At 41.1% G+C, this 20,237-nt stretch overlaps 2 protein-coding genes across 3 annotated transcripts; one reads left to right on the top strand and one right to left on the bottom strand.

Moving 5' to 3' along the window:
- Window positions 1-1,225: 1,225 nt before the first annotated feature.
- On the bottom strand, window positions 1,226-14,435 carry fam83hb (family with sequence similarity 83 member Hb). Of its 2 annotated transcripts, XM_054606266.1 has the most exons (9): window positions 13,233-14,435; window positions 12,572-12,899; window positions 7,166-7,348; window positions 6,724-7,056; window positions 5,396-5,563; window positions 5,144-5,268; window positions 4,477-5,034; window positions 1,939-4,327; window positions 1,226-1,316 (listed from the first exon to the last, which is right to left on the bottom strand). In XM_054606266.1, exons 3-9 carry the CDS (start codon window positions 7,286-7,288, stop codon window positions 1,296-1,298), a joined length of 3,717 nt encoding a protein of 1,238 aa, XP_054462241.1. In that variant the 5' UTR covers window positions 7,289-7,348; window positions 12,572-12,899; window positions 13,233-14,435; the 3' UTR covers window positions 1,226-1,295. The 2 variants fall into 2 exon arrangements, with proteins under 2 accessions (XP_054462241.1, XP_054462240.1); XM_054606265.1 differs by lacking the exon at window positions 1,226-1,316 and having other exon boundaries at window positions 1,742-4,327.
- Window positions 14,436-18,041: 3,606 nt separating this feature from the next.
- Window positions 18,042-19,786, top strand: LOC129097412 (receptor-transporting protein 3-like). Its single transcript, XM_054606260.1, has 3 exons — window positions 18,042-18,147; window positions 18,240-18,417; window positions 19,136-19,786. The coding sequence occupies exons 1-3, from the start codon at window positions 18,132-18,134 to the stop codon at window positions 19,485-19,487; spliced, it is 546 nt and encodes a 181-aa protein (XP_054462235.1). The 5' UTR covers window positions 18,042-18,131; the 3' UTR covers window positions 19,488-19,786.
- The last annotated feature ends 451 nt before the right edge of the window (window positions 19,787-20,237 follow it).

Below are 20,237 nucleotides of genomic sequence, written 5' to 3'. Positions count from 1 at the left end.
TAGATAAATATGTACATAACAATCCCGTATAGAAAAAAAATTGTAACCCCTGAAGTGTCTATATGGCAATCGATCCTCCAGTCCTTAATGTGCTATCAAAAAAACCAACACATTGAAGGCTTTGATGCCCTGTTGATCCCTCAAACAAGCCTGGGAACTGTACCTTATAACTAAAGCTCTGGTTTACCAGTATTTACAGACCAACAAAGGAGTCAGCAGTTCTGCGTGGGGCGTGGGCCTCAGAAGTTAAGTGACTTATGTAAGGAGGCATGGCACTGCTCCAGTATGGCAAAATGCAGCTTTCTTTTTTTCTCTTTCTTTCCTTTATAGGTGAGGACTAATTTAAAAGTGAAAAGACAAAGAAACCAAGGTACAGTTGGGAGCAAAATCTGTCTTTTTACAGTGTGTTTTACTGCAAGGGCTTTACACTTTTATTTATATTACATAAGACAAGAGCTATCACAATTACATTTTCAACCCTCTCTCCTGTAACCATGGACGCCTGAGAACCCTGAGAAGTGGGTCCACGACTCCACACCTTGATAGAAACTATATGACGCTCCCTTGATCAAAACTCTACCTCAACAATAGAATTAGACATTTCTGATTTTGTGTCACTGCTTTTTTAATCTCTATAATCTCATATTTCCCTTTTAAATTCCCAACCTTCATCAGTTCTTCATCTCATTTTATTCCTCTTCATTTTCTCATCTTTGCTCTCTGGTCTGGGTTAACAATTGTCCCTCTAGCTTTGGTAATACCCCTGGAGGGCGATTGGCACACAGTGAATGCACAAGAACACTTTCTCCCGTTCAGTTTCAAACAAGTACCAGCTCCACACTTTGTACACATGCAGCTTTATACCACAAGTTTTTTAACTGGCATTTTCTATCCCTCGGGTGCAATATGTCCTGTCTGTCTTTTACCCTCTCTTACTCCCTCAGTCTTGTTCATACAAGTTCAGTTTAAGGTGAAATACCCTACCTTCTTCTGTGCACCCATGTAGCCAGTATGCAAGTAGAGTCGCTCTTCTTTCTCTCAGTCACCATATAAGGTCAAAGTAGTACCATGTCTTGGCACACAGGCACATTCCAGACCCAATGACTTTAGTTTGTTTTCAGCATTTTCATATATTGTCTTTCAAGTTTTATGACTTCGTTTGAAAGTCCAGGAAAGGCTCCAGTGTGGAGCCACAGAGGTACTTTGATAGAGGTGTTGGCACATATGGGCAAAGGGTCTTTTTGATCATCTTGCATAAATAGTTTCCATATAAAAGATGGCTCCTCCATCTTTCGTTATCCCAGGTTATTCCCCATCTGTTAACAGAACAACAGGGATAACAGTGAATTCAACAGTGTATGAACTATACAAATCAAATTCAGTTGTATTTAGAATAAAATAATAATCTAAAACAATCATATAGTTGTTCTAGACCTCTAGTGAAAAGCAGTGAACATTAGCTTGTCCACCAATTTTTTTTTCACAGCTAAAAAGCAAACACTGTCAACATTAATCTGTCATTGTTTGGGTTTCAATTATACAAACCACATAATTATTTCTGAAATTATGTAGACCATCTATAAAAATATCAATAAAACATATCAACACATTATTGTTTATCTCCATTTCAATGACTCATTTCCATTTTCAAACTGACTGAACAAACCCTTAATTCAAAATCTAAAATTTCGTAATGACTTAACATGAGTTTAAACATATCTGATCATTTTATGTCTCAGAAAATTGCAAAGAAATGAACTCAAAACAATGCAGGATTTATAATTTAAACAGCTGTTTTTTGTTATGGACTTTAAACCCCTGATTTCACTAATACATGTCTTAACTGCTTTAGTTGTTTATACCTAACGCTACTTTTTCTTTTGATCATATCTCTTTCCCTTCCACGCTGCAAACATCATCCTTGCAGTTATAGACTACCTCAAAGCGGCTGTAGACCTTCTTCTCCTTCCTCATACTCTCTATCCTCTTCAGTATTCCCTCCCGCTCCTGGAGGTTGGACTGCGGATTCAGAAATCGACTCTTTTTGATGGAGTTTTGTCTCTCCAGCCCCTTATCCCCGCCGGCACCATCTCTGTCCCCTCCTGATTCTTCTCGCTCTAGTCGGTTCTTCTGGCTGTTGGCTGAGATCTGCTCCAGAATGACTTTGGTGTCATCTCGTAGGTTGCTACTGAAGAGAACAGAGCTGCCCGGGGCCTGGTATCGAGATGGGCCGGACGCGGTGGTTGATGTAGATACCTTATCTTTAGCTGTTGAACTCTGCTTTGTGCTTGAATCTTCAGTGATCTCTCTGACAGTGCTCATGCCCTTATCATCTCCAGAAGATTTCTTTTCTTTATCCTTGGGCCCCAGGAATCCCTTTAGCCTCTGAGTCTGCTTCTTCAAGAAGTCAAGAGTCTTTCCCTCACCCTTGCCATCACCCTTGCCATCACCAAGTGTGTTGATGGATGTATTAGATCCCAAACCTTTTTGCAGCCCTTCCCTGGATTCATCACGTGGCATAATTGAAGAACTATGAGAGCGACTCTTTTTCATTTCACTCTTCTCTGCATCTGTAGCGTCGGTGGTCAGCATCTCGTCACCACAGGAGATGCGACGAGGAGTCAGTCCTTTGAGCTTCAACTGATCCCTCCTGAATATCTTAGGTGAAGGAAAGGGCTTTAGAGACTTGAATATATCCTTCTTCTGACCCTCCGACGCACTTTCCTCTTTATTTGTCTCTGAAGGTTTCGCGTGGCTCACAAAAGGCCTGGCGGTGATGATCGATGGTTTTGAGGAACTAAATGAAGATCTGCGAGTGAGCTCTGCCAGTTTTGCAGAGATGTCTGTCTTCTTTGGTTCAGGTTCGGCTGAATTAACAGAGACAGTTGGGATCTTTGGAGTCATTGTAGTTTTTAGGGGAGGTTTATCAGAAAGGTCTGGCTTTTTTTCATCAGGCTCTGGGACTTTTAGCGATGTCTCTGTCTCCATTCTTGACGCTTTTCTCTTGGCAGCCAGTTCTTTGAAATACTGCAGTCTATTGGCTGGGTCATTCATATTCATAGATAATGATGTTGTGACTTCAGATTTCTCAACAGTTGGTGTCTTCTTTACCTCTTCGTTGGTTTTCTGAGGTTCCTCTTTTGCTTTAATCTCCTCTCTCAATCGAATCTCCTTTTCTTCCTTCTCTTTTTCTTTCTCCTTCTCCCTTTCATTCTCTTTCTCCTTCTCCCTCTCCCTTTCTTTCTCTTTCTCCTTCTCCCTTTCTTTCTCCTTATCATTTTCTTCAGCCTTCTTTCTCCACTCAAAAGGCTCACGAGTCAATGACCTTCTCTTCTCTAGGATCTGGGCAACAATGGAGGAAGTGCGCACTGTGTCTAACTCCTCGTCTTGCTCTGTTGCTGGTTTAAGGCCGAGGCTACCACTGTGAATCTCTGCTTTGGAAGATGAGAATATAAGCGAGGAACGCAGGCGAGAGCTACGTTGAAGGAGTGGGTTAACACGTGTACGGAATGATTCATGTTTGGACAGGAAGCGATCTGAGTTCTCTTTCATCTCCACATCTCCACCCACCTCCATTGCTGCACCCCTCTCTGCCTCTCTCTCCCTTTCCTTCTCAGCCTCCCTGGATTTTTTCTCCAGTGCATATGGCTTTGAATCACTGACTGATGGAAGTAGATCCTTGGTTGTTTTTGGGGCAGAGTCTTTACTGTTGCCTTCAGGTAAGATGGGCTTTCCATACCGCGGTCTCAGGATTTCTGGTCTGGATTTGGCGGGAACATTCGGTGGCTCCTTTGTTCCAAAGCGAGGAGCCGAATGTTCAGTGGCAGTTGGCTGCTGAGATGGTGGCAGATCTTCAAATGCATCAGGCCCCAAAGGTTGAATCAGACCTTCTTCTCCACTGTCCTCATAAGTGCTAAGATAGGATTGGATTCTCCAACTCCTCATGCCTTGCCTAGCATCGTTACCTTCACCATGCTGTTGATCAGGTTGTTTGGCAAACTGTTTCTTCTCTGGTGGGTGGAGCTGCGTGGGTGAACTTTGGCAGGCATACGCCTGACCTATGGTTGGCCTTTTGTTGGTGGAATCCCCTCCATACCTCCCAGCTAATGGAGGTGCCTGGTGTCCCTCAGGTCCTCTCAAGTCCTCAGATGAAAAGTAGCCTCGGCCGTAGTTTCCTGGTGGAGGCTCCGGATCTGAGCGATAGCTTGAATCTGAATACTGGTCAATGGAGAGTAGTGGAGGACGACCACGAAGTCTGTCATTGTGTCCGTGGCCAGATCCCGGCCCAGGCCCTTCATTGTAGTAATGGCTACTATGGGTCTGCTCACTGTAAAGAGAATATGGTGGTTCTTAATTATTTGATTATACATGTGTTGTTATGTGTAAAAACATGTACTCAATTAAGATTCTGATTCATGTGTTGATTCTGAATAATTCAGATTACCAAACAATTGTAAGTATTAAAGGGTCAACTACCTTTTGAAATCTGTCTCATCCAGATTATTCATGACTCGGTGCTTCATGTATTGCTTCGAAGATGAGTAGTTTTCCTGGGTTCCCTCTGCATAGCTGTGCCTATTGAAGGCGGTGGAGCTCATCTCCATTTGTCTGGAAACTATGGACCTCCCCTGCTCCAGGTACGACTGCTGCACACGAAACTGTTGCTGGGAATATTTTCCAATTGTAATTCCTGCTGTAGGTTCAATGGTGTGACGGAATGGATCGTTCCTTCGGAAAGGAAGTGCAAGGTTACGATCAGAGTCTCCATAGGGGAAGGCAGTGGGAAGCTCAGGCTGCCTGCGGAAACCTATGGGGTTACGCAAAGACTGGGTCCTCTTTAGGTTGAACTGGTTGCCCAAGTAACTGCTGGTGCTGCTGGTGTCAGAGAGAGCAAGTGCTCCATTGGATGGGTCAATGACTAGAGGCTCTGACTGAGCAAAGAGAATGCGAAACTCTTCATCAAAGGTGGAAACTAGCTCCCCGAGGAAGAGATGGGCGATGCAGCGGTGGATCTTCTCAAAGGACCACGTGAAACTATAAGAAAATAAGAAAGAAAAGTAGAGGGAATTAAATAACTTATATTTACAGAGTGAATGGTAAGGGAATTTAATAAAAACATAATTAATACAAATGAATGAGTCACCTGTAGTTGCCACTGAGTACAGCTTTGCAGTCAGCCAGCAAGAAACGATCCTTCACCTGCCCCTTAAATGATTTCCCCGTACGGGAATAATATGTTACTCCTGCCACAGTCCTGACACGCACCAGCTGTGAAACCAAATTTCAATCATGTTATGGACACATGCAAGCCTTAGTGGAAGTTACGTGTTATAAATGCGTAAAAAAAACACTATAAATGCAGAAATTTGAGGAAATGTAATTAAGGCAAACTCACAGGATGCATGTCCAAGTTGACTTTGCAGTTGAGGACCATAGAAACGAAGTGATGGGCTTCCTGCTCTTCCAGTAGAATGTAAACTGGAACGTGGTGTGCCGCCGCCGCGTCCAATAGATCCCCAAAAATGTCAACATCTGTGAACGTGTCCATCACCACAGCAATAACCTGAAGCAGAAGAGCAAACACAAGGAAACTAGTTTGATCAGTATAATATTGTCTTTATTAGTTTAGTTTTATAATAATTTTTTGTTAATAGGTAAATTGTGAAAGATTACATATTTTCAAAAAAGGACTGTATACAATATGTACATGTTTGTAGTACTTTTGACGGGGTTGCGTAAATGTTTCTCCTGACAATGTTATAATTAAATAGGATGTCAAGACTAATTTATGTACTAACGTTATTTACACTGTTCCATAGAAACTCTAAAACACAATAATGAATTCAAATATCGTGCACACCTCAATGAAGACATCTCTTCCTCATTATTCGCTCAATCGCATTGGGTAAAAAAGGCCCTATGATTAATACATGTACAATAACAACTGTCTCTCAAACAAATAACTGAGACTAAATGGGAATTTAACTGCACTCAGTGTATCAGCAATACAATTCACGATAATCTCTGCTAAATGTACATAACAAAAATGGTATAGAAAGATTAATGACTCCCGTCTCAGAAGCCTTCTGTCTTCTATGTGCATGTTGAAACCATTTTATGCTTGAACTCAGGAGAAACACACTTATAACTTTTGTCACGGTTAAAGAGACAGACATTAACTCCCAAAACACAAAGTTAGAAATGGTGGACAAATAACCCACAAAACTAACTGGTTTGACTCATGTTCACTTCATGTAAATCAGACTTTAAAGGCTAGTGAGTTTAAGCTTCATCTGAAAGGGAGTGGTGTCGAAGTTGGCAGTGGCAGATAAAAAGGATAAAAAAAGATTAAACTAACAATGACGTAGCATTTCCTAGCACATATTGATCACTGTCAGACCTTTTATCGCAACTCTAAAGTTTGATTTGTACTGTACATACGGATAGGACAGAGAAAGAGGATACTCAGTAGTAAGAAATAGTGTGTTCATTTATTACTGTGTTACCGACCGATCCACTTTTCGATTAGACATGAAAAAGTATGGTATGTGCTGAGAAACAAAAGCATTCATAGCATTTTTGTTGCTGTATACTGAATAAGTGCATATTTATGACCGTGTAATGCTTTGATCTCAGACTCAGATGCTGCATTTCTCAAGAACATCAGCTGAAAGCAAACAGGCTATGCAGGTTTAACTCCTGTTTACCCTCCCTTTTACTAACCTGGCGTGCATTCTTGATGAGTCTCCTGGCCTGCTCTTTGATGCTTGGCATGTCTGGGTCGGAGGGGTTGACTAGAGTGGTGACCTCCGTGGGCCCCATGAAGCTTTGCTGTGGCAGCGGCCAGCCCAGCTCCAGCCCCGGTGCATCCAGGTCAGACTGCATCGGCCAGTAGGTGTCAGAGGAGCCATCAGCCTCCTGACCTCCCTCATGGTATGTCAGCTCTGGGACACCGGAGGTCTGCTTGGGCGTCTGGATTGTGGACTTGATAAATTCAATTTCTGCCTGTGACAGGAAACTGACCACATCTGCAGACTGGAGGAACTCATAGTAACCCTGGTGTGAAAGGAGACACACCCAGATTCATTAACGCAATACGTTTTTGAAAACAATTAATCATTTGATACACATTGAAAAACACACAAGTAAAGAAATGCAGTGTTACCTGTATGTCATTTTCTATCAGAGCATCAATAGCTAGGCGGTACTCCTCACGGTAATGAGGGGGCAGGTAGTTAGGGTCGAGGGGGTTATCACCAACAGATGAACTCTGAGATCGGTGTGCCATGGTTGGAGGGATGGGGTCAAAGTTCAGGGTGCGGAGAGGTAAGGCAGGAGGAATTTGTACCTGTGCAGAAAAGTCAGAAAAAGAAAAGGTCAGTGAGAGACAAATTATGTTGGTAAATAAAAAAAACAACTGCTGTTAACACATTTGCATTTGTTGAAGCGACTGTACAGACTTTTGTAGTGTTTTTAAGAATCTCATTCCTCATATTCCTCAGGGTGGTGTGAAGAAGGACGCTTTGTGTCAGGACTCACAAGAAGACAGATTACCTATAACCTCTTACACAAAGAGTCTATTGTTGCTGAGTCAAAAGCTTGCGCAGTAAGTTTAACAGGTACACTTTTCACATTAACACACCTTTACCGGCACACACTACCACATGGTTATATTCCGGGCAGACGTTAACAGTTGTGACGGATCTTCACAGACTTTTTTTTTCCCCAGCCGAAGGGCACATTTCTAAGTTTACAAGACAAATGAATGCAGTTGCGGAGATAAATGGTGCAGATATCACTATAAATCATTCAATATTGCGTTGCAATTTATGTTTTTATTTTTTTATGCCATAAATATTATTCAAATAGGTGTGGCATTAAGCTAAAATTAACTGCTGACAACTCATGTCATGTAATGACTAACTGGATGACCTTAGACAATTATAAGAATAATAATGAGACAATGTTTGTAAATTCCTCAGACAAAATATCTAACCCCACTTCGACATCATTTTCTGTCAACTTCTGTTCACCGTAGACTCCATTCTTTATAGTTAGACTCTTTTAGTTATAATAATTCATGTAATGTCAGAGTCGTATTCAGCAACGAAATACCCTTATTGTGATAGCACAGATGACACACCAAAAACTCAATCTGGCTAGTGAGAAAACTGCACTTAAAAAAGAAAAACAGGACTTGGAAAATACAATGTGAGTTAGAGAACAACGACAGTCAAGCGAGAGAAAGTGAGGAGTAAGAACGGCATGTAGAGGTGTATAGACAAGTTCTCTCATATCTTGGCTCAGTAAATCCTCATGCTGGTGCATCACGCTTCAAGTTACTACTCGGATCTCATCCTCAAAAATCAGGTTCAGTCATTACACAAATCGACATAGGGTGCATGATGATTATTCTATTAGGTATGTGGTGACTTGAAATGATTTAATTTGAGGTTGTGAAAGGAACATTGTCAATAACAATTTGTGAATGTGCAATTGTTTAGTTGAGAAAGAGAGGATAGAGAGGTTTAGGAATCACTTCACAGACCCTAAGAGCCAAGTTCAATATCATTCACATTATTTGTATGCGGATTAATCGATTCATTAGATACCAATTATCTCACTCAAAGCCCAAAAGAGACAATAAGTCACCATCGAAAAATAAGTTAGATGGAAGATAAAGACAACTAAACCTGACGAGAAGAAACTTTACGACAAAAAACACAAGAAGGGAAATAATAATATCAATTAGGTCTGCAGCTTGCGATTGTTTTCATTATCAATTCATCTGCAGATTATTTGTTTTCGATTAATCAATGAATCTTTAGACCATCAAATAGCTTGTGTTAACCAACCAACACTTTAAAACTTATAAATGTTCAGTTTAGTATAAAATAAGAAAAACAAAGTCATCAAATCCTCACAACTAAAAATCTGAAACAAGGCAATGTCTGTTTGCTTGAAGAATTATTAGTTGGTTATCAAAAAGTTTGCTGATTATTTTTCAATTAATTAACTACAAGTTTTAGGTCTAATAACAATAGCGTGTTCGATACACTGTGTTTGGATTACATTTGGCCATCAATAATTGGCATCTGCTTTTTTATTTTATGGTTCACTGTATCTGCTTTCAAAAGATAAAGTTAATGCATTCACCAAGCAACATCAGCTGAGCCATCCAGGACGTCCCGTCACTGATATTTAATGTGGAACTGACAGTTGTATACTGGATGGGTCACCTGATGTTGTAGATCTTGGTTAACAACCACTAACACATTCAAGTAAACTGCTTAAACACTTAAACTGTGAATCTCAGGACATGCATGTGTCCTTCCTGCACATCGCGGCATGTGTATAATACAGGAAGTGTTTTTGACTGTGTGGATTTGTCACCACGGAGACGTACAGTCTCATGAACTGAGGTGTAGTGACATCCTTGGTGAGCCAGGGTGTGTGAGACCTCCTCTGAGTGGGAGGGTGAGTAGATGTTTAGTAAGGTTGTACCTGCTTTAAAAGTGTGTTACGTGTTTTCTGTTAACTTCCTCACATTCTTAAGAGATCGGTGAAATAGCAAAAGGCCTAACCCGCAATCAGAGGGAGAAGCTGGTTTACTCAGAGGCCTGGTGAGTCACCGGGTAGCCCGGCCTCACTTAGCCTGGGGATAACTTGCAACATGCTGCTCTTTGGTGATTCATCTGCTGGGAAAATGGCTGACATCCTGTTTCCTTACTTTCCTTGGGCCATTGCGGTGCGCTGTTCCCATTTCAAAGTTCCATAGTGGGCAGCGTGGTCTGTTAGACGCGCATACTGCTTTAATGGAATAATTTGACTCCTGCCAAGTTTCTTATATGGAAGAATCCCAACTGCTTTTACGTGTTTTGTTCATTATTTTAAAGAAGTTTAGCAGCCTGGGGCTTGATGTGTAATCAGGTGAATTATGCTGAGGAAGCAGTAGAGAACATACCTGAGGACTTGTGATAACAGCAGTACAACTTAAAGAGCTGTGCACCTGCCTGTGCTCGTCATAATGTTTATGTGGCAACACGACAACAAAAACACTGCAAGTGCTTTTGAAAATAATAAAATAGTTAGAAAATACTGTATTGCCTTTCAGTTGCAACAATAACGATAGATTATTGAATATCTTCCTAATTATCACTTAATTTTTTAACTGTTTACTCAAAAATGGCAAAAAATAATGACAATTGGGGATTTGAAAGCAGGTCATGTTCAGCATTTGTACTTATAAAATTGTTGATGATTATTACGCAACATCTGAGAGGAAAACAGCGAACCGGTGAGAATCAACCCTGAGCTGAATATGAGACCAGTAGCACTTAAGAGAGCCGGGGGGTTTCTTATTCCCCCCGGTGACCTCTGGGTCACTAGAGATTGAAGCAACAGAAGAATAACACAATGTAAGAAGCATAGCAGACTTTCTCCACCTCACCTGGCTGACTGGTCGGATATTCAAACAGATATTCAGATTCTGCTGCTTTGTTTGTTGTTATAGCAACTGCAGTAAGCATCAAACGGTAGACAGTGACACGATGATAGGGATCTTTCTCTCTCTTTTCTCTCTCTCTGTTTCTCCCTCAGTTTAAGCCTTCTGTTCCCCACACAAGGACGAGCCTGGCCTAAATGCACCACTGACAAAGCCGGTTTGAAACACTAAACCACCACAGGGCAGGCAGGCGGCAACCGACTGCAGCTCTTCGAGGCTGATAAACCCAATATTCAGATGTGCCTAATGTTTGCTCACCAGGCGTGTAAATGGCTCACTCTCAGCATTCTTGCCATGAGAAGAGGGAAATAAGTAAAGATAAGTGAAGAGCTAAGGTAGGGGAAAATGTTATCTGTCTCGACATGAGAATCAAAGAAACAAGCCTAAGGAGGGCACAAACCATCAATTACAAACTCCCAAAACGTTTTTCTTTTTTTCTCTCCACATGCATCTGAACACTCCTCGCTAAACAAACACCACGATCGATCTGACATACCTCTTCGGTTGATTCATTTTGTGCGATAATTCGGTGTGAACGGAGAGAGAAACGAATACCACAAAACAGGTTTGGATGGATGAGCCACTTATCTCCTGGTGCTCCTGTCAGGACCTTTCAGTGCAAGTTTGGTCAGATCAACACACACAAATGTAGATAAATGCAAACACAGAGCACAACTTGTCTCTCTGTATATCATCACACCTGTTGAACTGACGGTGGGAAGTCACACAAAAGACAGCTCAAGGTCAGGTGAATGTGTACTGCATGCGAGTACAAATGCAGCAGCACTTCTCCTCCCTTCTCCTCACTGTGTTGTACATAGCAGCACTGCTAGAAAAACAGGTCCACTGCAGTCCTCGTCATCTGTTCCAACTGTCTTAATGTCTGCGGTCTACTTGAGTGGAAAACCAAGCAACAAAAGCTTAGAAATACTTCTACTTTGCATTTTCTCTCCCTAGGAAGCGCACTATTGCTCATACATGTTTTACAACCACAGACAATGACCCCTTGTAACACACACAATGCAAACAAACATATGAATGGGACGAGCCTTGGCCATATTGCTAGTGTGACGAGATGAAATCTATAAAAAGCACATGCAGAGGCCTGCCACAAAAAAAGAGCTGGCAATACAAACCTTTCGACCCAAATTATAAACACATGTTGGATTATTCCTATCCAGTGAGTCACTTTGGGTGAATCAAGACAAAGCCTGTGAAGGCGAAGTTTGAATCATTACATTGCGTGTTTGGTACAAAGCTGCACACAAATGTATTAAGGATAATGAGAGCCTATGGAAAAGGGCATGCGGAGGGTGTGTTGCTTACTCAACACAAGGTTGCAGGACCTTGTATTATCTCATCAATATCTCTAAATTAGAGGGACGTCGTGTTAGGCTTCTGACAACCTGAAATCCATCCAGCATTATTTATTTACTCTCTCCCATACAATACAGTGCAGACAATGCTCTACACAATCTAAAAAAAAAAAAAGTAGCTGTTTTCTTTCCTCTTTCTGAAATGTCTTCAAAGGGCAGGAGAAAGAGCGGCAGTTTGTCATTGGCAGCCAGTGCGGACCCTCCTGTGTGCTTAGACTACAACAGCAATACTGTTCAGGTTTTGCAATGCACATCAGCAGCTACCACAATGATTAATCCTCTATAAACTTCAGGCTGCTGGGGATGAAAGTAACCAGCATTTCACTTTTTGTTATTCCACACACATTCATGGAGTAATGAATGAAATAGAATAGAATAGACTCGGCTACAGGATATATTACACCAGGAGGAGATACAGTGTAATAGATTAGAAAGTAGGACATCATTAGGATACAGTAAGAGGATAATAAATAATAAAACAGTATATATAAGAAACGTCTAGAATAGAATAAAACAGGATAAAGTAGAGCAGAATATAATTATAATAGGAATAGAGTAGAATAGAATACATTTTATGATATATTAAAACAGGACACAATAGAATATAATAGACCCTCTGTACAAATTGTTCTTTTGTCCAATTTGACACTTTTCAAACTTGGCCTATATCTTTATACACTCCAGTCCGTACCTCCTAACTTTGCTGCAGTACTTGTCTCCTCTCTTTGTACCGACGGGTCTCCGTGAAACCGCCGATGTGCGTCTCCTTCCCGTCGGTGTGTCACATTCCTCGGATCGGGGGCACAGCTCCACCCAAACCGGCCGGTGTGCACCCTTCCACTGCCACCCAGCGACAGGGACTCCAGGCCCGGGCAAAGTGCTTCGCTCGGCGGGGTGTGAACCTCCGGAGCCGCCGTCACATAAGTCACAGAGAAGCGCTGAATGAGGAAGGAGAGAGGCGACTCCTGCTAGGCAGGGCTTTCCCACCGGCGTGACTCCTCCCAAAAACCCGTTGATCACTGGGAACAGAAGACCATTGGAAGTTCACTCCCAGTGGCGCATTTCAAAAATGTAGGCCCATTATGTCATGGCTGCTAAATTTGTGAATTATCAAACAGAAGGTCATCCAAAACTTTTCCCCAAACTCTTTCAACATTGATGTTTTTTTCTGTAGGTCTCACCCTTTGCATATAACCTGTTCACTGTTTCTGTCTTCTTTTAAAAAGTTATGCACTTTTTTATCTTGGCACCTTATCTTGTCTTTTGGCAAGTTATGTTGTCTGGATTGGTTGTACTGCCTAAATATTAAATGTGGCACCATTGGCACTGGAGAAACGAAATGTCATCCCTACCTTGTACTTGTATGTGGATTTCCATCCATCCATCCGTTTTCCGTAACCTGCTTATCCAGTTAAGGGTCGCAGGGGTGCTGGAGCCGATCTCAGCTGTCAATGGGCGAAGGCAGGGTTCACCCTGGACGGGTCGCCAGTCTGTCGCAGGGCTGACATATAGAGACAGACAAACATTCACACTCACATCCACACCTACGGGCAATTTAGAGTCCTCAATGCACCTAAGCTGCATGTCTTTGGACTGTGGGAGGAAGCCGGAGAACCCGGAGAGAACACGCTGACACGGGGAGAACATGCAAACTCCACACAGAAGGTTGTCCAGCCCGGGAATTGAACCCAGGCCCCTCTTGCTGTGAGGCGACAGTGCTAACCACTACACCACCGTGCAGCCCCCTGTATGTGGATTTGTTGACTATAAAGTTTCCTTCAGTCCCTGGACATTGAAAGTGTCTGGCAGCCGTTCAAAGCGTTTTAAAGCCTCCCGGGTCTGGCATAACCAATAGCTTTTGGTGGCTAATGTAAGCTAACGTTAGATATATGTTGCCGTGTAACTGACATTACTTTTTCAGTTCGCTGACTTGATGACTCTTCTCTTTCTGTGCAAATACTCCTAAGCATTTAAAATGATCCCATAATAATTGCAACTTTTTTTAGCAAAAGTTACATAGGCTCACTTTCGTTCCTTTGGAGACCATGTTCTGAAATGCACTGAAACATTGTGGATGAGTCACCTGCTGTTATCCTCCATGGTAAAACACTGAATCAGCAGACTTCAGCAGTTCCCCTTTCTAAGAATCCTCTGCTGCAGACTACGCAACTCAGTGTCTCCTTCTTTACGATGGGCTGGATATGGAAAGCTTGTTTTTATAAAGGCCATAAAGCCACAGTGCAGTTGTTTTCACAATTTTGGACAAAAGGTGAATGACTATTAATGTTCCTTAAATTTCTGCGTGGCCAAATTAATTCCAACACTCATTAAATGTGTAATAGCATCTATCTTCATCTGTTTCCCTCTCTTTCATTATTTTACTTTCTCTTGAGATTCTCTGTGTGTCGCTCACTTGCAGTGAAATAAGCCAGCAACCATGACATTAAAACAAGACATTATACAGCTTAAAGTATACGCCACTGTGTGTGCACTTTATATGGACCGTCCTTTGTCCTGAAACGTGTCCATTGACTAAACACACCTTGTTTCATGGCACTCTGATACACACAAACACACACACACACACACACACACACACACACACACACACACACACAGACTAATGAATATTGCTGTGTGTTCAGTCCTGCTGAAGGGTGTGCCTCCTGTTCGAAAACACGTCCTTGTGCGCTGTTATTAATTCAAACTGCAGGAGCCATATTTCTGTGCTCTTACGTTGCCTGTTTGCTATTTTCCAATTCATGCAAAATGTGCAACTCTCAGCTTGACGAAGATATGAAATGAGAGTTGGATGTTTGCATACAGCTGAGCGAGTATTACAAGTATACTACGACTGTGTGCAAGGCTAAAGAATACTCTGTGTGTGAAATGATATCCAATGAAAGAAGTATGAGTGCCAGTAGAGAGTTTGCTTTCATGAACAAGCTCTGATAACAACCATGAGCAGGTATACAGACGCTGAAACGCAGGGTGCGGTCGCTTCATGGAATGTGCCCAAGGCATCTTACCACACCCAATGTCTTTCTCCTCTAACTCTCACCTACCTCTCTCTCTCTCTCTCTCTCTCTCTCTCTTCCTCCCTCTCGCTCTGCCTCTCTCTCCCCATACTCCTCCTCCCCCTTTCTGAGTCACCTGGCAGCCATCGAACAGGTGTACAGGTCCAGGCAGAGTCCGGGCAGCAACTAAATCCTGGCCTGATCTCAGCATGCCTGGCAGAGGAGTCTGCATTTTTCGGGTCAATTTTAATTCACACAAGTTTTATTGTGTTAGCTGTTAGCGTTCAATGTTGACAATGTTGTTATATACGTAGAGCACAAACACAAGGAGTACATTATTTATGCTTTGGACCTCCACAAGCCAGAACAGCTTGAGTGTCCCCTCCTAATAAACTGGAAACGTATTAGCATTATAATAGATGTTAGACATGGTTTCATCTTTCTTTTTCAGAGGATAACTTTGTTGTCAAAGTGAGATGAGAGATGTGAGACAAAAGCACAATAGTTCTGTGGGAAGCGGAGTAGCTCAGTGGATCAGGAGTCACTCTACACCAACAGTTTGCAGGTTTTGTCTTACTATTATCTCAGTTCCTCTCTTCAGACCAAGCTTTATGCTTTTGTGTCAGATTTGGGTTTTTTAAAGCTATTTGTAGATATTTTTTTCTATTTTTGATTTGGTATAAGTCTAAAGTCTAATGTAAAGCAGTTTTCCCAGAGCAGACTTAGTCACCATTTACTTGCATCAACTGGAATTAACATCAGCACTGTAGAAAGTTAACAGAAAGAGGTCAGTCTGTGGGTCTGCTCTTGTCTTGTCTCTCTGCAGCATGCATCTCTGAGGCCCTGAGTTTTCCCAGCATGCTTTTCTCACGCTGTAATGTCACACCTGAGTATAAGGTGACTCTCTGGAGCCTGGGGCTCTGAGGTCATCTTTACACCACTGTGCCGGGAGGAAAGGTGCACACAACACACACACTTAAACACTATAGAGTATATGGGTTGCTATGCATGTGTGTGTGATGAGGGTGGCAACGTTACCACCTTCCATATAATGATATTTCACCTTTGGTTTCTTCAGTCTGCATCATGTGAAGATCCTGCAAATGAATACTTCTCAAGAGAGTAAAAAATTATCCTGATTAGCGTGTGTGTGAGTGCGCGTTTGTGTATAACTAAGAAATCTGATTACCTAATTCCATTATGTTATTATGACTCAATAAGCATAACAATTAGTTTCTATTACTGGGTGGGGCATCATTATGAACCATAAACAACTTAGGTAAAAGGAAAGTCCCACAGTGTGCGCAAGGTTCTTCGTTATAGTAAGTGTGTGTGTGTGTGTGTGTGTGTGTGGAGTGACAGTGTCCCTACATACCTGCGACAGGTGTTGTCAATCTGATGCTTTTATTTCCACTGTACTGAAATGATAATGATTATTCAGGAAACACCATGCATAACTTGAGACAGAATACAAAGACGGAGTAAACAAGGGTCTGCTTTACCAAACCAGCCTGACACCATCACACTGTTACAACAATGGCCGCTCCAAGACTGACATAGGTTATTGTTACTGCGTTTACTACTACTAAATAATAATAATTAACTTGAAACAGCAACAAATATTTCATGGGCACAAGAACAAAAAAGATTCTTGGTAAGATATTTCAATTAAAAATAAGAGAATTCAGAACAAGCTCTGGCATATATACCAGACAGGACAGCTGTGCTCAGGGCCCTCAGGGAGTAGTCTTGGCTTTTACACAAAGTGTATATGTCAAGAATGTAGTTGAGGTTGAAACCAAACATTTAAGCAATTAACAAAGTCCTAATATAGGTTTAGGTGTGAAAAGCACTTCAGAGTTACAGCAAGATATCAAAAACAGTTTTACTGTCTTTTAAAGTAGGAAGGTGACACAGAGTGTTTGCACCAATAACTTGGGCTTTAAGTTTCCAAGAATGCCTCATGTGGGCCGAAAGAAGGAACTGTAGATCAACAGGCAGAAAGGACTGATAGAGGCGTAAACATGCAGTAATGCAACGATGGATATCACTCACCAAACAGAACCGGCTCAAAAAGCAGTTAAGACTCAGCTGGATCGGGGCACTTGTTTCAGACAAATGCTTCCTGGTCACCATGAAAAGCAGAATAGAACTTAAATATAATGTTTAGGTGTGAAGGGACTTTTTCTATTAGTTAAATACATCTACTAATGACACTATTTTAACATTCATGTTAATATTTATTTCCTGACGTGGCTAAACTTGTCCTCTGGGCTCCAGGGAAAAATTAAAGATCTCATTCCACCAGGTCATCAGGAGGACCCAAATGGTTTCCAGTACTCAGTTATTTAAAGTATATTTACTTACCGAATTTCAATGGAAAGCTGATCCAGTCTGCCTACTTCTGAGAAATGGGCAGTGGCTTGTGGGGAATGCCTTGACTCCTTAAAATACTTGTTTCCACTGGGCACAAAAAGATGCCACCTTTGAGTTCAACTGCGCTGCAATCAAGTCCATTTCAGTTTGTGGTGTGTGTGTGTGTGTGTGTGTGTGTGTGTGTGTGTGTGTGTGTGTGTGTGTGTGTGTGTGTGTGTGTGGATCAACCAGCTGTCCTATACTGCCCCCTACTGGACTGACCTGAACTGAACTTGAGTGTGTTATCTGTGACACAATTATTTTACTGTAAATGAAACAAAAACTACAGCAATGAATACAATTCATGGACGGACACGACAATCCCCTTATCATACAAGCACGAGCTAAAATGAAAGTGTGATGAGGAAACTTATAAATATTTGTTAAGTAGATGAATTTTTCAAATGTGTGCTAAAACCCCAAATAGAAAAACAACATTGCTTAAAAAATAAAATGAGCTCTAAGAAAAACAACTTTAATTTGATTTAAAATTGATTGTAGGCAAAGGGTGTAACGGGGTTTCATATATGATGCAATGCCTGTCTAGTCATCATTCATTACAAAATACAGTACTGTGTTAAGTAAATAATAATATGAAATCCCCTTCCACGTGTAGGGACCTATTAACCCCATCTCGTGATGTTATGTGGTTTCTGCATCACATCCAGCACCTGAGATGGAAAACGAAACTGTTGATGTTAAGTTTCGTTTTCCGGAGTAACAGCTGCTGACTGCTTATAAATACGGAGACAGTCTGCAGAGCAACACTCACAAGTCAAGCATCGTTCTCACCAGAAGAGTACCTGATCACCGAACAGCATGGGCCAATCTACAGGTAACAAATCATGTGTTTTGTTGTGTAATACGCTAATATGCTGTGTGATGTGGGGCTTCGCAATATATTTAATTGTTTTTCCACTGGTGCAGACTGGGTTCCCTCCTTGTGGATGGACACCTTTGCAGAATTGCTGGACGACGACGACGACAGTGAGCTGGACTATGGAGACCAGTGGTCTCTCAACTTTAACTACAGCCTGACAGACAAACTCGCCATGAATGAGAGAAAGAAAGGCTGGAAGATCTACTGCTACTCTGGCTTTGCAAAGTATGTATTGTTACATATTCTCAAAGTATCAAGATATATAACTTTAAACTACAGTAATGGAAATTCAGGTTAAGGAGGATAAGAATTTGCTGTGAAAACTGACGACAGAGTTTCTATTTTTCAAAATTGGCTGTCTTTTTATGCTTTCTCTAATCTCTGCTAAAAGATTCTGCATTCACAGGTAGAAACTGTAGGTATGATTTTTGTATCAGAAGTGTTCTGGTTTCCGTTTGTAGTCTGAGTAGTTTTGATTATGGTACCTGAGAAGAACACATGATATAATCTAACCAACAAAGTGATGGGAAGATTGATCCTTCTTAATTTAAGTTAGTTTAATAATTCTAAAACATTAATCTTTTAGTTTGCACATTTCTGCACAAACCATGTCTAAAACTGCACAGCTCTACCATTTTAGTTCAGATATATTTGACATATTTTCATATATTTATTCATTTTTTGTATTGAATTTGTATTCTAATCTAGATTCATGTTTCATAATTTTTGCTATACTCACAAAATTGTATTTCTCTTACTACTTTTCTGTTATTCACAAATACATCAAAGAAAATGTCCTTGCATGTGAAAACCTACCTGCTTATAAATCTGATTCTGAGTCCGATAACTTGCAGGAACCCTGCTGACCTGAGAAAACCTCAGGTAGAATCTCCCTTAGCCTGAGACACTGACTCTTAAATATTGTCTTCTCGTTTCCTCACAGTTTCCAGTGTGCATCTTGCAGCAAGGTCTGGCATTCAGCCAAGGTGACGCTGTTGTTCCATTACCGGCTGAGAAGTGAACGGGGGTCTGTGATCATGAGGCCCTTTGGACAGGCCTGTCGCAGTTGCAACAACAATCAGTTTGAACTCCCAGGTTTTTCCCAGGAAGAGGTGGAAAGAGCCTTGCTCAGACTGTTTGCCAAAATTCGGAAGAATTGCTACGGAGAGGAGCAGGACAGTGATGATTGTGGTCCAGTTGACAAGAAGTTTACCAAACCTCATGAGAAGAGCTTGTGTCAGGCCTGCAGTCAGGGCATCTGCTGTCAGGAGGATGATGATGATGATGATGATTAGAAGTGTGTGTGCATGTGTGAGTGTGTGTTAGTGTGTGAGACAGATGCAAAGAGAGATTGAAGGTGACTAGCCATCAGGTTGTGTGTTGATTAGGTCAGATGTTCCTTTGCCGTTTGTATGACCCCATTTTCCTATTTTCAAGTTGGCTAATTTTGTAATTTTTGTTGTGTTGTACCATTAAAACCAACAATAAAAAAGTTCTTTTTTAGCATCAGCACCAATAATACCATTGTTCAAGTAAATATGTAAAAAAAGTTTATATTTTTTTGTCGCTATTAATAAATTCTTAAGTTCTTGTAGCTGTATTGTTGTTTACATTTCCTCAATCCACACTGTTTGACAGTATCATTAAGCATATATTCTGTTTTCAGTTTTTTAAACTCAATGGCCGGATGCTGGTTGTTAAAAGGTTAAATCTACCATAAACAATTACACACACATATACAGTACCAGTCAAAAGTTTGGACACACCTTCTCACTCAATGGTTTTTCTTTTTTTTATTTTTTTCTACATTGTAGATTAATATTGAAGACATCCAAACTATGAAGGAACACATATGGAATTATGTGGTAAACAAACAAATGCTCAACAAACCAGAATATGTTTTATATTTTAGATTCTTAAGTAGTTGAATGAGAAGGTGTGTCCAAACTTTTGACTGGTACTGTATATATTTATATATATATATTCTGTTTTATTTCTTTATTAATTTCTAAAACTATTTAGTTTTTGTCTACATACAAAAATCA

Source organism: Anoplopoma fimbria, chromosome 10, assembly GCF_027596085.1.
Source record: "Anoplopoma fimbria isolate UVic2021 breed Golden Eagle Sablefish chromosome 10, Afim_UVic_2022, whole genome shotgun sequence".
Taxonomy (NCBI): domain Eukaryota; kingdom Metazoa; phylum Chordata; class Actinopteri; order Perciformes; family Anoplopomatidae; genus Anoplopoma; species Anoplopoma fimbria.
The sequence above is the reverse complement of the archived record's forward strand: the minus strand, read 5'-3'. Positions and strand labels throughout refer to the sequence as shown.

Bases quoted from the DNA above. Each gene is read 5' to 3' on its own strand.
- fam83hb (XM_054606265.1), bottom strand. From the start codon at position 7,288: ATGGCACACCGATCTCAGAGTTCATCTGTTGGTGATAACCCCCTCGAC. The intron at 5,269-5,395 runs GTGAGTTTGCCT...TTGGTTTCACAG, and splicing joins TCAACTTGGACATGCATCCT to CTGGTGCGTGTCAGGACTGT. The intron at 4,328-4,476 runs GTAGTTGACCCT...TTCTCTTTACAG, and splicing joins GATGAGACAGATTTCAAAAG to TGAGCAGACCCATAGTAGCC.
- LOC129097412 (XM_054606260.1), top strand. The intron at 18,418-19,135 runs GTATGTATTGTT...GTTTCCTCACAG, and splicing joins TGCTACTCTGGCTTTGCAAA to TTTCCAGTGTGCATCTTGCA.